The sequence below is a fragment of the Patiria miniata genome, unplaced genomic scaffold (assembly GCF_015706575.1).
Source record: "Patiria miniata isolate m_02_andy unplaced genomic scaffold, ASM1570657v1 HiC_scaffold_9, whole genome shotgun sequence".
Taxonomy (NCBI): domain Eukaryota; kingdom Metazoa; phylum Echinodermata; class Asteroidea; order Valvatida; family Asterinidae; genus Patiria; species Patiria miniata.
Genome location: NW_024037076.1, coordinates 27,408,331 through 27,424,942, shown reverse-complemented (window position 1 = coordinate 27,424,942; position 16,612 = coordinate 27,408,331). Strand labels below are relative to the sequence as shown.

The following is a 16,612-nucleotide window of genomic DNA, read 5'->3' as shown; positions in this document are numbered from 1 at the left end:
TAAGGTTTTTGTTTTAGGGGCCATTCACTGGTCAATGTTTACAAATTCGGATCTTTTTCCCCAAAATTGTGGGCGGGTGGGTCAAAGCATGGAGGAAGGAATAGCCGATATCACTATATAGTGTCATAGAAAATTGGAAACAATTGTATCTGTGTGCATGGCAATTAATTTCCTCTTCTAGTTTCAACAATTCAAAGAGTTGCATGCTGGAAACCTGGGAAAGCCATTGAAAACTCCCAAGCTGGGAGAGCATTAATTGACCTAAAATATCTGCTTCGTTTAAAGCATTACTAATTTGTTCTTCAGTGTATGGGATATATTGAATTGTGAAATTTTGGGTGGGTGGGTTCAAAACAATTCTGAAAAAAAAAGATCAAACTTTTTAATACTATTCTCAACGGCTCCTTGAATTCATTAGTGAACTGAGAAAAAGAACTTAAAAAAAAATATATGCCGAACAGGTTCCAACGGGTAAATGGTATAGCTGGATCCTGTTGCATTCAGCAGGTTTATAGTTAAAGTTTCATAACCGTTCAATTTTTCACTTTTTCACTTTTAACAAATGGACACTTATCGCTAAGAGAAGGGGTTTGCCACGGTGTTTCTGGCAGTGGCTGCAATGTGCGCCGCAGTACCTTGTAAACCATTATAAGGTGCTACATAATGGGTCTCATATTTCTCATAAACTTTATTTACCTTTCTTTAATAATTGACATAATTTCCAGCGCCTTGAGTACCTAATTGTTGGTAGATACGTGCGCTATATAAGACTCCGTTATTATCATGTCGCGTTTTGAAAATAAATTCTTCAAATATTCATTATATAAAATCATGGCATTATGAAGAGAAGAAAATAAAATGTCGAGTGTGTAAATGTACATACGAGGAATAATTTGATAATTTGAAAGCTACTATAAAATGGACTTGGAACGGGCGAAAAATGAATTAAATTTATCCAGCAAGTTTTCGTAAGGATTTTGAATGGGATGATGTCTTTATACATCCCTCGGATTAATAAAATGTGACGACTTTTTAAGAGAAACTTATGGGAACTTTCAGGAGCTAGCTATTATAAAACTCAGTCGAGTGTTGCTAAAATTCGTGTTCTTGCCTTGGTGAAAAACTGCATTCCGTTATGTATATTGTCATCGTCTCTGCTGCTTACACGAAACAAGAGGAATCTGCAAAGATAAAAGAAATAGGCCCTTTATCTATTATATTACATATTTCACACTCGAAGCACAACCCAACTATCGGAGTGAAAAGATTGTCATAAAATGTTCGATATGCCACTTCCCGAAGACTAAGACAACAATAGAAAATGAGTAAGATTTGAGGCTTTGCATGGTGAAGATACTAAATAATGAAAGGTTTGCGGAAACACCATGTGCGAATAATTTCTCAACTAAGAGAATGGTTCTGAAAAGAACCAGAGGTATAAACTCGACGTTCCGGTCAGTATGCTCTGACCGTCTTCAGGAGAGTGCCTAAACTCTAAGAAAGTGAAAACTTAAGTAGCAAAAGGATTGATTTCGCCTTTTGCTACTTAAGTTTTCACTTTCTTAGAGTTTAGGCACTCTCCTGAAGACGGTCAGGGCATACTGACCGGAACGTCGAGTTTATACCTCTGGTTCTTTTCAGAACCATTCTCTTAGTTGAGAAATTATTCGCACATGGTGTTTCCGCAAACCTTTCATTATTTAATAGAAAATGAATAAATGAAAAATACATCTAAATCCCTTTTGCTAAATTACCTCAAGAATTGGTGAAGACTTGCTCTGCAAGCAGGTCATCAGTCCTTCCGTCGGTCCTCCTCCCTGCTTCCGGTTCCTTGGGATTCAGAAGTGATTGTATCTTCGTCCAGAATGACATCTCATCTTGCAGACCGTCATCTCTGCCAGAAGATTAGAAGGAACATATGTAAGAAAATTGTGTGCGGGACAATTATATGCCTGTTGCTCTTCTTTTGTGAAGTTGTTAAGTGATTATTAATTTCACATTAAATCTATTTCCTCTAGATTTATCGTATTAAAAAAAATAAGGTATCATTAATCGCAGACAAAATAATCAGAACAATTTGAAACACCCTAAGACATTGTTTTCGAAAGCAAAACAACATTAATATTTTTACCTGGGAAATCAGTAATGGGATGCCCGGCAAGCAGGGTCTTCAGTCATCCGGTGTTCCTCCTCCCTGCTTCCGGTTCCTCCGTGTCAGCAGCTCCTGACATGAGCACTCTGGCTTGCCGGTCCTCCTAATCTAATTGCAAGTTGCTGAAAATAAAAGAAGTCTTCCTAGCGGAGCTAGGTTTTGTAGCTACAATGTACAGTGGATTCCTGATCAAATTTGTGACCGGTGCTGTGGTATAAAGAGAAGGAAACGTATATTAGTAGTCCTTACCTGACCACTATAAAGATACAACCATAGAGAAAAAAAGGGAAACTTAGTTTAGGTCTACGCCACTTAGATCTCTAAGCCTAATTGGATGCAAAGTATCTTACATACAGACAGTGAAAATAATCAAATTAGTGGCCTTACCTGACCACTTTAATGGATTCAACCGTTGAGAATGAAAGCTTAGTTTATTCTAAATCGATAAATTGGCCTACTGGTCGCAAAGATGATATTCCAGTTTGCGCAAAGCATGGCAACGCGCATCCACTGACGCGCAACGCGGTTCAAAGGGAAACAACATTCACATTGCCGACCAGCTGTGATCGGACTTATCAGAATTCAAATGTACCATCGATCAAATCCTCCACTGGTGTTGTGGTTGTTAAATTAATTAATGCACATTGTTTCATCCTGTAAATTCAGGCTATACACTTTACAGAGCGATTACAAGGTGTATCCGACGCTACAGGTGTCATTACACCTGATTTACAAGAAACAAAATTGACACAATGGCCCTAACACAAAAGGCAATTCGATCGATCTTTGCGAATCGGATATTATGGAAGAACAAATCACAAACAATACTTCATGTCCATAAGACACGTTTCGACAAGGATCAGAGACTATTTCATGTCACAAAATAATCGTGGAATCGTTGAACCCATCATTCTGATTACGTTTCACGACCGCTACAGTTTCAATGAATCTGTAAGATCTGCACATGGTCTTATACATGAAGAGATTTTTAAACAATAGATTTCCAAGAATTTTTTTGTCACATGGACGAATAAAGTAGATTCTTAAACATGGCCCTATAGAGTATTTCACTCCATTAACCACGGTGAAGTTACAACAGGTGAGGAATATACAGAGTATACAAGAAAACGTAGATCCAACATTTGAGCTTTTTTTTAAGCTTCAAAATAGCTATCATGATACTTAACACATGACCCTAGAGTATATTGCACGATGATTCGCACTCAAGACGGGATGAATGCATTAAGCAGCTTTCAAGAAAATTGCAGAAATTTCTACAGAACGGAGGAATAAAAGATCTCTACACTACTTCACATGGCCCTAAATAATTTCGCAAAATAAATTGGAAAGATTTTTTACAAAAACAAAGAAAGACATGTTCACATGGCCCTGGACTCCTGTAAATAATCTGTCACATAATTACCGAAGATAACCCAAGAAAAATTGGGTTTGGCAGAAAACGGCGATGACAGTTTTGTACACATGGCCCTAGGATTTTTTTCACAATGACAATCAATATGGAACGACGAGAAAATGCATGATAGACGCAACTAGAATTTCAAAAAGTTTGATTCGTACACATGGCCCTAAATATCTAACACGAATTGTTACAAACGGAATACAATATTTCGTACAAACATTGACCCTACTACAGCTCACAATCATTGTCTTTAAATGTCAAGCAGTAGACGTGATAAAACAAAAATGTACAGATGGTGCAAATTGGAAGAGAAGCAGAACGATTTACTACACATGGCCCCATCATGATTTCGACATAAAAATCCTTCCTAGATAGCAGGTGCTATACGTAGTTTAGCAGTTGGCCCAATCATACACATGCATGGCCCAATCATAATTTCACATGGCCCTATCAATTATTCTGCAGACACTCTTTTCTTCCTATACACTAATCGGTCAAATGCTTGACAAATGCTGGACAAGATTTAATGATTGACGCTAACTTTGTTCGCACTCGAACTCAACACGAACTCGTAAATCGTGAATGAACGATACATTTTTTGTTTTATTCAATACCCGCAGGTTCATCGTCTTATTTTCTTTCTATACACAAATCGGTCAAATGATTGACAAATGCTTGACAAGATCTAATGATTGTCGCTAACTTTGTTTGCACTCGAACTCAACACGAACTCGTTAATCGTGAACGAACGATATATTTGTTGTTTTCAACCCATACCCGCAGGTCCATGTCTTGTTTTCTTGCGATTCACAAATCGAACAAATGATTGACAAAATCTAATGAGTGACGCTAACTTTGTTCGCGCTCAAACTCAACACGAACTCACTCGCAATCGTTACGAACGATACATTTGCTGTTTTAATATACCCGCAGGTCGATATCCATCGCCTACTCTTATCGAACAAAACAATTGACATTTAGGGGTGTTTTTTTTTCGATTTCACTTTTACGGTGCTAGAATTTCTCCTCATTGATTTATTTTTCATTTGAAGATTTTTGCCTTTTAATTTTATACGTTATCTTTTTTGAAAGACGTTTTCAATCGAACCGAGAGCACGCTAGTGCTCATTTCGAATACGTGATTATTTTCGGAATCGTACATTACTGACACCCAAAAACATTGGCATTAAGAAACAAATTATTTCAAATTTATTTGCACTCCATCCAAGCGGCGGGATTTTTATTCCTTTCCCATCTGGTGCTTGGTAAGATTGTGTCAGAACTATTAATCGTGCGGAGAGGTTCCTTGGAAAATATAATTATTATCTTTAATTTTCTGTCTTCTCTACAAAACATAATCTCTTACTGGTTTTTCAACTTTATACATTAATAATTCTCTACTGAATTAATTTGTTGGCAATGTAGCACCCATCAAGAGTGTTATATTTCCGATAAAAGTATCCATTAACAGTATCGTCTTTATCAATAGAATCACCCATCAAGAGTGTCGTATTTCTCAATAGAAGCACCCATCAAGGGTGAGGTCTTTCTCGATCACCCATCAAGGGTGTTGTGTTAATCAATAGTAGCACCCATCAAGGGTGTCGTGTTAATCAATACAGTAGTAGCACCCATCAAGGGTGTCGTTCGTCTCAATAGTAGCACCCATCAAGGGTGTTGCCTTAGTACCACCCATCAAGGGTGTCGTGTAGCACCCATCAAGGGTGTCGTTCTTCTCACTAGTAGCACCCGTCAAGGGTGTTGCCTTAGTACCATCCATCAAGTGTGTCGTGTTAATCAATACAGTACATGGTGTAGCACCCATCAAGGGTGTCGTTCTTCTCAATAGTAGCACCCATCAAGGGTGTCGTTCTTCTCAATAGTAGCACCCATCAAGGGTATCGTCCTTCTCAATAGTAGCACCCATCAAGGGTGTCGTCCTTCTCAATGGTAACATTAAGGGTGTTGTATTTCTCAAAAGTAGCACTCATCAAGGGTGAGATTATGGTAGCACCCATCAAGGGTGTCGCTTTTCTCAATAGTAGCACCCATCAAGAATGTCGTCTTTCTCAATCACATACTTTAACCTCTAGAGGGCGGTATTCCAATGGACATTATTCAACACAACAGTTTACAGACTTATTTCGCAAAAGTTTGAAAAAGAATGCATAATGAACATCTTTACACCATTATTTCTTCAAGGTAAGTCCTTCGGCCTTACACAAAAATTATCAGCAAACCTAATATGGTTGTGATGCGGCCGCAGGCAATGCCATTGACATTGATTTCTGTTGATATGATAACATCTCCGAGGGTCCGTCTTCATCGCTGATTCTTCAGTTTGTATTATTCAAATAAAATCTCAAACGTTAAAACTTAATTTTCGTTATACTTCAATTGGCGTTATTATTGGCAATGCACAAAGACATTGTCAGGATAACGTTGGTATAAATTAAATACGTTCGTTCCCTCCCCGATTCCCAAAGTTCCTAATTGTCTTGCAAGCTGCTATTTGCTCGCTTTTTGCAGCACGCTAAAGCTTCCTAAATTTTATTTATTGATGTATTATTATTTTATTTCCACCTGCTCTTTATGCACTTTAATTTTCACATTTTATTTGGCTACATATATAGCTTTGCTTTAATTTTTATTCATTGGTATCCCTCAAAACAGGAAACCTCATCGAGTTTTTCTGAACTTAAGATTTAAAACTTCGGACATACATTTTTATTTTATTTTCCAGTTAGTAAAGCTGTTTTAATGATTTTGATTCAGTAAAAGACTTTTTTTTTCCTATTTTTTTTTTTTTTACAATAATTATATTTTAAAGAGCTCCGTAGTAGCTATGAGTTGATAAAATCAATTTTTTTTTATCACGGAAGGTAGACATCTATCATCCGTTTCAATGAATCAATCAACTGATTTGGTATCGGAAAATATGAAAATTAAGATATCGTCAACCTGTGAATAATCTTCTCAGGAAGACGATATCCTACAAGATACCATCAACCCGAGAAATATTTCATTTTCTCGAGAAGATAACATCTCACCCAAAAGATATAGTCAACCCGAGAAATATTTTATTTCCTCGAGAAGACGACATCTCACCTAAAAGATATCACCAATCCGCGATGAAATATTATCTCGGAAAAACGATATCTAACCTACAAGACATCATCCACCGGAGATACATTTTGTTCTCGAGAAGATGACATCTGACCAACACGATATCTTCAACCCGAGAAATGTTTTCTTTCTTGGGAAGAGGATATTTCACCTACAAGATATCATCGACCAGAGATTTTATTCTCAAGAAGACAACATCTCACCCTACAAACAAGATATCACCTACCCGTGATGACATTATCTCGGGAAGACGATGTCTTATTTACAAGATATCATCAACCCGGGAAATAGTTTTTTTCTCGGGAAGACGGCATCTCACCTACAAGATATCACCAAGAACACTTTCTCGGGAAGACGATATCATACATACAATTATAACATTGCGAAAACTACCCCAACGATGTCCTCCTATTTTTTTTTGTTTAATGACGGATGCTCATCGATCCATGTAAGCTTAGAGCTCAGTAACGTCTCCTTATTTCAAAAACCAAAATTGATATTAAAAAGAAATTTTCTAATATTGATAACATTGTATTTTTGCATTACAATGCACTACCTCGATGCAGATTTTTAATTGACTACCCTTAATTGTTTTTTTAAGGATCAAGCTACGATTTGCCCGACGATTTTTACTGTGCCCCGAAAAGGTAATTTTTAAATTGTTTTGTTAAAGTATTTTTATAAGTTAATTTTTACACCATGGCTGTGCCAGGTCAAGCTCCCTTACGCTGCTGCTGGTGTGCTCGGCTGCCTACGCGCGCCATGTGCCTATACCCCAACCTACCCCGCCTTAATCCTACGCCTTAACCTGAACCGTAAGCATTCATTTAATACAATCTAAATTTGCCTTATTTGCCTTCTTCCAAACGTCGAATTTCGCTGGTCTCCATCGCAACAGCAGGTCTTCTCCAATTCATTTGAGTTTCAGATAATTCCGTCGGCTATCTGTTATAACATCTAAATTTATACAATCATAATTATAATAATTCAGCTCTCAATATTTTTTCTGTTGTCCTCTTGAACTTATAGTAGTATTTATAATATACAAGTTACCCTGAAGCTAATGGTGTAAAGTTAATTATTTTGAGCAATTCTATACAAATTTGAGATCCGAGGATACATTGTCCAAAAAAATTGATTTTGGTCCATTGGAATGCCGCCCTATATAATACTCAAAATATTGTGCTTACATTGAATAAATTCAGGTTTATGATAAAATCCGTTGGCTCCGTTGTTGACTCCTTTATGGTGTTCAGGTTTTTCATTTCATCTTTAAATAATTACATAAAAGTTCGAAACTATTTGTTCTGGTAAGTTTTAAATCCGTAATTTTAATACAATCATAATAAAAAAGCAATCCAAATTCCAAGGAACCCTCCAACGAAAATCTAAACGTGTTTACTCCAACTTTTGAGAAAATCCCTATATAAGCCCCTGCCTTGCTGGAATGTCTTTGAAAGTGTAGCAAAACGGTGCACCTGGTCGCATACCGCGCGCGCGGCCTTTCAACTTTTCAACCAATAAGAATCACCGGAATCTATAACCACGCCCACACTGCGCCGGCCACGAGCGGCTCACGTGCAGACTCGCACCACGAGCTAGCTTTTGACACAATGCGTGAAATGCGCAATGCACCAAAAGGCATGTGCATGTATGTTTTTGACAAACAAATTGGCAGGTATTCACATGCTAATAACTCTGAATCAAAAGGGCTTTCGCCTACAGGAATGGAATTTCAACGTACAATAGGTTATTCAGCAATGACAAAGACTAACTCAATGTAGGCTAAAATGGACGCGATTTCGTTGGCAACAAACACACATGATTATTTCGTGCTCGTCGATACTCCAATTTTCTTTAGCTAATTAAAGAGAATTGCAGAATTGTATTGCACAATATTCAACAATGCAAAATACAACGTCATGTACAGAATGCAATACATTATGCTTATTGCAGATAACATTACATATTTTACTTCAATGCGATTCAAGGATCAAAGTCAAAGAAAAGAATGAATATTTTCTGACTCCACCTTTCTTCGAAATGAAGTCTAAAATGTAGGCGGATATATCATATACCATATTGCTCAAAGTGCAGAATATTGGGACGCTTTTTCCTCTTTTGGTTCTGTGTGACGGGAGGAGAAGATAAATTTTCACTCACCTCGATAGTTCCTTAATTAAAGTTGGACTTACCCCGACGAACTCCAAAAGCTTGACTTCAGTATTTTCCAAAAACGTCATTCAGATCATTCGACAAAATTATGAGTTCACAAAAATTCCATGTGTCCATTCAGTTCAGTTCAGCACAAATGAGCATTCAAAGGAATGCTTCGCGAAGTCCAGTTCACTTCTATAAAACAAAAGTTATGACAAGTTCTGTAGGCCTACAGTTCAAGTCAGTCTTTCAATATGGGTGACAACGACGCAACATGTCTGCGTCGAAGCTTTGCAGTGACCCCGTACATGAGGCCGGTTTTCTGGTCGATTTGCAAGACTCCAAGCGTCCAAAATTGATGTTTTTTGCGCCCATGAAGACTCCAGGGTATGATGTACAAGTTTCCGCGTTTGAGGCTTGAAGCTGGACGGCAGACACGGAGGTTAAAGAAGCCAACAGAAGCCGACTTTGAATGTTTTCAGTTGCCTGCTGAGTACAACACATTGCAATCAGAAACATAGGAAATATGTATATTATTTTGTACCAGGGGTTTACTGCTCAATCCAACAGGCTCCAACGGGTAAATGGTATAGCTAGATCCTGTTGCATTCAGCAGGTTTAGGGTTAAAGTTTCATAACTGTTCACTTTTTCACTTTTATCAAATAGACATGTCGCGTTTTGAAAATAAACTCTTCAAATATTCATTGTATAAAATCATGGCATTATGAAGAGAAGAAAATAAAATGTCGAGTGTGTAAATGTACATACGAGGAATAATTTGATAATTTGAAAGTTACTATAAAATGGACTTGAAACGGACGAAAAATGAATTATCACATTTCCCCCCATTTGCGGGATTTAAATAACAACCCATAACCTATAAATTGGAAAATCTGATGATTTCCTTTCCGATCCTCTGTTTATCTATTTATTAATTTATTTATTACATTTGGGTACGCCTAAACAGTTTGAAACAGGTTTCCATTGGGGCCCTGCATTCAATTTTTTTTTAAAACTTACTCAAACTAAAATAACAAGGAAAAGTGCACATGTGAAAGTGTGCATGTTAAACATTCCAGTATAAGGCACGAATTGCTGATTACGGGATGGGCAAAAACCCCGCGAAACTGCTCATTTGGGGAAAAAACACGGGGAAATTCCCGATCCGGCTCCAAATTTCCGTGCATGGCAACCAAGTTTATAACTTAACTCCGTAGATCAGCGCATTTTTGAACTAGTGTGATATTGACAGAAATATCACCGATGACTAATACGTTGTACAAGGGATGCAAGATGGTAGATCACTAGAATAAATAATGAATAAAAGTGGATCGACCGCTAGCCTGCGGAACACCAACGTTTTCAATGGCAGTACCTTTGACATGTTGCCCTCGATATTCACAGACTGACTACGACCACTTAGGTAGGACTTAAACCTATTGATTAAATAAGTTGACATATTCAGCTTTTAAAATTTACCCAGCAGATTTTCGTAAGGATTTTGAATGGCATGGTGTCTTTATACATCCCTTGGATTAATAAAATGTGACAACTTTTTAAGAGAAACTTAAGGGAACTTTCAGGAGCTAGCTATTGTAAAACTCAGTCGAGTGTTGCTAAAATTCGTGTTCTTGCCTTGGTGAACAACTGCACTCCGTTATGTATATTGTCATCGTCTCTGCTGCTTACACGAAACAAGAGGAATCTGCAAAGATAAAAGAAATAGGCCCTTTATCTATTATATTACATATTTCACATTCGAAGCACAACCCAACTATCGGAGTGAAAAGATTGTCATAAAATGTTCGATATGCTACTTCCCGAAGACTAAGACTAAAATAGAAAATGAATAATTGAAAAATACATCTAAATCCCTTTTGCTAAATTACCTAGTGAATTGGTGAAGACTTGCTCTGCAAGCAGGTCATCAGTCCTTCCGTCGGTCCTCCTCCCTGCTTCCGGTTCCTTGGGATTCAGAAGTGATTGTATCTTCGTCCAGAATGACATCTCATTTTGCAGACCGTCATCTCTGCCAGAAGATTAGAAGGAACACATGTAAAAAATGTGTGCGGGACAATTATGTGCCTGTTGCTATTCTTTTGTGAAGTTGTTAAATGATTATTAATTTCACATTAAATATATTTTCCTCTAGATTTATTGTATTAAAAAAAATAAGGTATCATTAATCGCAGACAAAATAATCAGAACAATTTGAAACACCCTAAGACATTGTTTTCGAAAGCAAAACAACATTAATATTTTTACCTGGGAAATCAGTAATGGGATGCCCGGCAAGCAGGGTCTTCAGTCATCCGGTGTTCCTCCTCCCTGCTTCCGGTTCCTCCGTGTCAGCAGCTCCTGACATGAACACTCTGGCTTGCCGGTCCTCCTAATCTAATTGCAAGTTGCTGAAAATAAAAGAAGTCTTCCTAGCGGAGCTAGGTTTTGTAGCGATTACAAGGTGTATCCGACGCTACAGGTGTCATTACACCTGATTTACCATTAACAAAATTGACACAATGGCCCTAACACAAAAGCCAATTCGATCGATCTTTGCGAATCGGATATAATGGAAGAACAAATCACAAACAATACTTCATGTCCATAAGACACATTTCTACAAGGATCAGAGACTATTTCATGTCACAAAATAATCGTGGAATCGTTGAACCCATCATTCTGATTACGTTTCACGACCGCTACAGTTTCAATGAATCTGTAAGATCTGCACATGGCCCTAAACATGTAGAGCTTTTTTAAACGATAGATTTCCAAGAATTTTTTTGTCACATGGACAAATAAAGTAGATTCTTAAACATGACCCTATAGAGTATTTCACTCCATTAACCACGGTGAAGTTACAACAGATGAGAATATACAGAGTATACAAGAAAACTTAGATCCAACATTTGAGCTTTTTTTAAGCTTCAAAATACCTATGGATACTTAACACATGACCCTAGAGTATATAACACGATGATTCGCACTCAAGACAGGATGAATGCATAAGCAGATTTCAAGAAAATTGCAGAAATTTCTACAGAACGGAGGAATAGAATATCTCTACACTACTTCACATGGCCCTAAATAATTTTGCATAATAAATTGGACATATTTTTTACAAAAACAAAGTAGGACATGTTCACATGGCCCTGGACCCCTGTAAATAATCTGTCACATAAGTACAGAAGATAACGCAAGAAAAATTGGGTTTGGCAGAAAACGGTGATGACAGTTTTGTACACATGGCCCTAGGATTTTTTTCACAATGACAATCAATATGGAACGACAAGAAAATGCATGATAGACGCAACTAGAATTTCAAAAAGTTTGATTCGTACACATGGCCCTAAATATCCAACACGAATTGTTACAAACGGAAAAAAATATTTCGTACAAACTTTGACCCTACTACAGCTCACAATCATTGTCTTGTCAAGCAGTAGACATGATAACACAAAAATGTACAGATGGTGCAAATTGAAAGAGAAACAGAACGATTTACTACACATGGCCCCATCATGATTTCGACATAAAAATCCTTCCTCGATAGCAGGTGCTATATGTAGTTATATGCATGGCCCAATCATAATTTCACATGGCCCTATCAATTATTCTGCAGACACTCGTAGTCGTGTACATATTTCGTTCTTGTACGTTACTTGTACTCTTTTAACTTTGTTCGCACTCGAGCTCGAACACGAACTTGGTTCGCACTTAACTCAAACACGAACTCGTAATCAACGAACAATACATTTGTTGTTTTAATATACATGCAGGTCGATATAGGCCTACACCGTCTTATTTTCTTCCTATACACTAATCGGTCAAATGATTGACAAATGCATGACAAGATTTAATGATTGACGCTAATTTTGTTCGCACTCGAACTCAACACGAACTCGTAAATCGTGAACGAACGATACATTTTTTTGTTTTCAACCCATACCCGGCCGCAGGTCCATGTCTAAGTTATTTTCTTCCGATTCACAAATCGAACAAATGATTGACAAAATTTAATGATTGACGCTAACTTTGTTCGCGCTCAAACTCAACACGAACTCACTCGTAATCGTTAACGAACGATACATTTGCTGTTTTAATATACCCGCAGGTCGATATCCATCGTCTACTCTTATCGAACAAAACAATTGACATTTAGTTTTTTTTTTTTCGATTTCACTTTTACGCTGCTAGAATTTCTCCTCATTGATTTATTTTTCATTTGAAGATTTTTGCCTTTTAATTTTATACGTTATCTTCTTTGAAAGACGTTTTCAATCGAACCGAGAGCGCGCTAGTGCTCATTTCAAATACGTGATTATTTTTTGGAATCGTGCATTACTGACACCCAAAAGTGTTGGCATTAAGAAACAAATTATGATTTTTATTCTTTTCCCATCTGGTGCTTGGTAAGAATGTGTCTGATGAACTATTAATCGTGCGGAGAGGTTCCTTGGAAAATATAGTTATTATCTTTAACTCTCTTTGTCTTCTCTACAAAACAATCTCTTACTGGTTTTACAACTTTATACATTAATAATTCTATACTGAATTAATTTGTTGGCAATGTAGCATCCATCAAGGGTGTTATATTTCTCAATAAAAGTATCCACTAACAGTATTGTCTTTATCAATAGAATCACCCATCAAGGGTGTCGTATTTCTCAATAGAAGCACCCATCAAGGGTGAGGACTTTCTCGATCACCCATCAAGGGTGTTGTGTTAATCAATACAGTAGTTGCACCCATCAAGGGTGTCGTTCGTCTCAATAGTAGCACCCATCAAGGGTGTTGCCTTACCCATCAAGGGTGTCGTGTAGCACCCATCAAGGGTGTCGTTCTTCTCACTAGTAGCACCCGTCAAGGGTGTTGCCCATCAAGTGTGTCGTGTTAATCAATACAGTAAATGGTGTAGCACCCATCAAGGGTGTCGTCCTTCTCAATAATAGCACCCATCAAGGGTGTCGCCTTCTCAATAGTAGCACCCATCAAGGGTGTAATAGTAGCACCCATCAAGGGTGTTATAGTAGCACCCATCAAGGGTGTCCGTCCTTCTCAATGGTAACATTAAGGGTGTTGTATTTCTCAAAAGTAGCACTCATCAAGGGTGAGATTATGGTAGCACCCATCAAGGGTGTCGTCTTTCTCAATCATATATTTTAACCTCTAGAGGGCGGTATTCCAATGGACATTGAGTTTACAGACTTATTTCGCAAAAGTTTGAAAATGAATGCATAATGAACATCTTTACACCATTATTTCTTCAAGGTAAGTCCTTCGGCTTTACACAAAAATAATAAGCAAACTTAATATGGTTGTGATGCGGCCGCAGGCAAGGCCATTAACATTGATTTCTGTTGATATGATAACATCTCCGAGGGTCCGTCTTCATCGCTGATTCTTCAGTTTGTATTATTCAAATAAAATCTCAAACGTTAAAACTTAATTTTCTTCATACTTCAACTGGCGTTATTACTGCCAATGCACAAAGGCATTTTCAGGATAACGTTGGTATAAATTAAATACGTTCGTTCCCTCCCCGATTCCCAAAGTTCCTAATTGTCTTGCAAGCTGCTATTTGCTCGCTTTTTGCAGCACGCTAAAGCTTCCTAAATTTTATTTATTGATGTATTATTATTTCATTACAACCTGTTTTTTTATGCACTTTAATTTTTATATTTTATTTGGCTACATATATAGCTTTGCTTTAATTTTTATTCATTGGTATCCCTCAAAACAGGAAACCTCATCGAGTTTTTCTGAACTTAAGATTTAAAACTTCGGACATACATTTTTATTTTATTTTCCAGTTAGAAAAGCTGTTTTAATGATTTTGATTCAGTAAAAGACTTTTTTTTCTTTTCTTTTTTACAATAATTATATTTTAAAGAGCTCCGTAGTAGCTATGAGTTGATAAAATCATTTTTTTTTATCACGGAAGGTAGACATCTATCATCCGTTTTAATGAATCAATCAACTGATTTGGTATCGGAAAATATGAAAATTAAGATATCGTCAACCTGTGAATAATCTTCTCAGGAAGACGATATCCTACAAGATACCATCAACCCGAGAAATATTTCATTTTCTCGAGAAGATAACATCTCACCCAAAAGATATAGTCAACCCGAGAAATATTTTATTTCCTCGAGAAGACGACATCTCACCTAAAGGATATCACCAATCCGTGATGAAATATTATCTCGGAAAAACGATATCTAACCTACAAGACATCATCCACCGGAGATACATTTTGTTCTCGAGAAGATGACATCTGACCAACACGATATCTTCAACCCGGGAAATGTTTTCTTTCTTGGGAAGATGATATTTCACCTACAAGATATCATCGACCAGAGATTTTATTCTCGAGAAGACAACATCTCACCCTACAAACAAGATATCACCTACCCGTGATGACATTATCTCGGGAAGACGATGCCTTATTTACAAGATATCATCAACCCGGGAAATAGTTTTTTTCTCGGGAAGACGGCATCTCGCCTACAAGATATCACCAAGAACACTTTCTCGGGAAGACGATATCATACATACAATTTTAACATTGCGAAAACTACCCCAACGATGTCCTCCTATTTTTTTTTTAAATGACGGATGCTCATCAACCCATGTAAGCTTAGAGCTCAGTAACGTCTACTTATTTCAAAAACCAAAATTGATATTAAAAAGAAATTTTCTAATATTGATAACATTGTATTTTTGCATTACAATGCACTACCTCGATGCAGATTTTTAATTGACTACCCTTAATTGTTTTTTTAAGGATCAAGCTACGATTTGCCCGACGATTTTTACTGTGCCCCGAAAAGGTAATTTTTAAATTGTTTTGTTAATATATTTTTATAAGTTAATTTTTACACCATGGCTGTGCCAGGTCAAGCTCCCTTACGCTGCTGCTGGTGTGCTCGGCTGCCTACGCGCGGCATGTGCCTATACCCCAACCTACCCCGCCTTAATCCTATGCCTTAACCTGAACCGTAAGCATTCATTTAATACAATCATAACTTTGCCTTATTTGCCTTCTTCCAAACGTCGAATTTCGCTGGTCTCGATTGCAACAGCAGGTCTTCTCCAATTCATTTGAGTTTCAGATAATTCCGTCGGCTATCTGTTATAACATCTCTATTTATACAATCATAATCATAATAATTCAGCTCTCAATATTTTTCTTTTGCTGTCCTCTTGAACTTATAGTACTATTTATAATATACAAGTTACCCTGAAGTTAATGGTGTAAAGTTCATCATTTTGAGCAATTTATACAAATTTGAGATCCGTGGATACATTGTCCAAAAGAATTGATTTTGGTCCATTGGAATGCCGCCCTATAATACTCAAAATAGTGTGCTTACATTAAATAAATTCAGGTTTATGATAAAATCCGTTGGCTCCGTTGTTGACTCCTTTATGGTGTTCAGGTTTTTCATTTCATCTTTAAATAATACCATAAAAGTTCGAAACTATTTGTTCTGGTAAGTTTTAAACCTGTAATTTTAATACAATCATAACAAAAAGCAATCCAAATTCCAAGGAACCCTCCAACGAAAATCTAAACATGTTTACTCCAACTTTTGAGTAAATCCCTATAAGCCCCTGCCTTGCTGGAATGTCTTTGAAAGTGTAGCAAAAAATGGTGCACCTGGCCGCATACCGCGCGCGCGGCCTGTCCACTTTTCAACCAATAAAAATCACCGGAATCTATAACCACGCCCACACTGCGCCGGCCACGAGC

At 37.2% G+C, this 16,612-nt stretch overlaps 1 protein-coding gene and 1 long non-coding RNA gene across 3 annotated transcripts in view; both read right to left on the bottom strand.

Moving 5' to 3' along the window:
* Positions 1-4,417, bottom strand: part of LOC119720013 (protein RRP5 homolog) — a 37,143-nt gene extending 32,726 nt beyond the window's left edge. The window contains exons 1-3 of one of the 2 annotated variants that reach the window (XM_038189507.1): positions 2,132-4,417; positions 1,755-1,894; positions 1,112-1,181 (exon numbers count right to left, since the gene is read on the bottom strand). In XM_038189507.1, coding sequence (XP_038045435.1) covers positions 1,112-1,149 — 38 coding nt within the window. In that variant the 5' untranslated portion in view covers positions 1,150-1,181; positions 1,755-1,894; positions 2,132-4,417. The remainder of the gene's footprint in view (positions 1-1,111; positions 1,182-1,754; positions 1,895-2,131) is intronic. The other variant, XM_038189508.1, reaches the window with a different exon arrangement.
* Positions 4,418-10,753: 6,336 nt separating this feature from the next.
* LOC119721043 lies at positions 10,754-15,040 on the bottom strand. The gene is made up of 2 exons (XR_005270139.1): positions 11,122-15,040; positions 10,754-10,885 (listed from the first exon to the last, which is right to left on the bottom strand). It is a non-coding gene; the product is annotated as an uncharacterized LOC119721043 (long non-coding RNA).
* Positions 15,041-16,612: the final 1,572 nt, after the last annotated feature.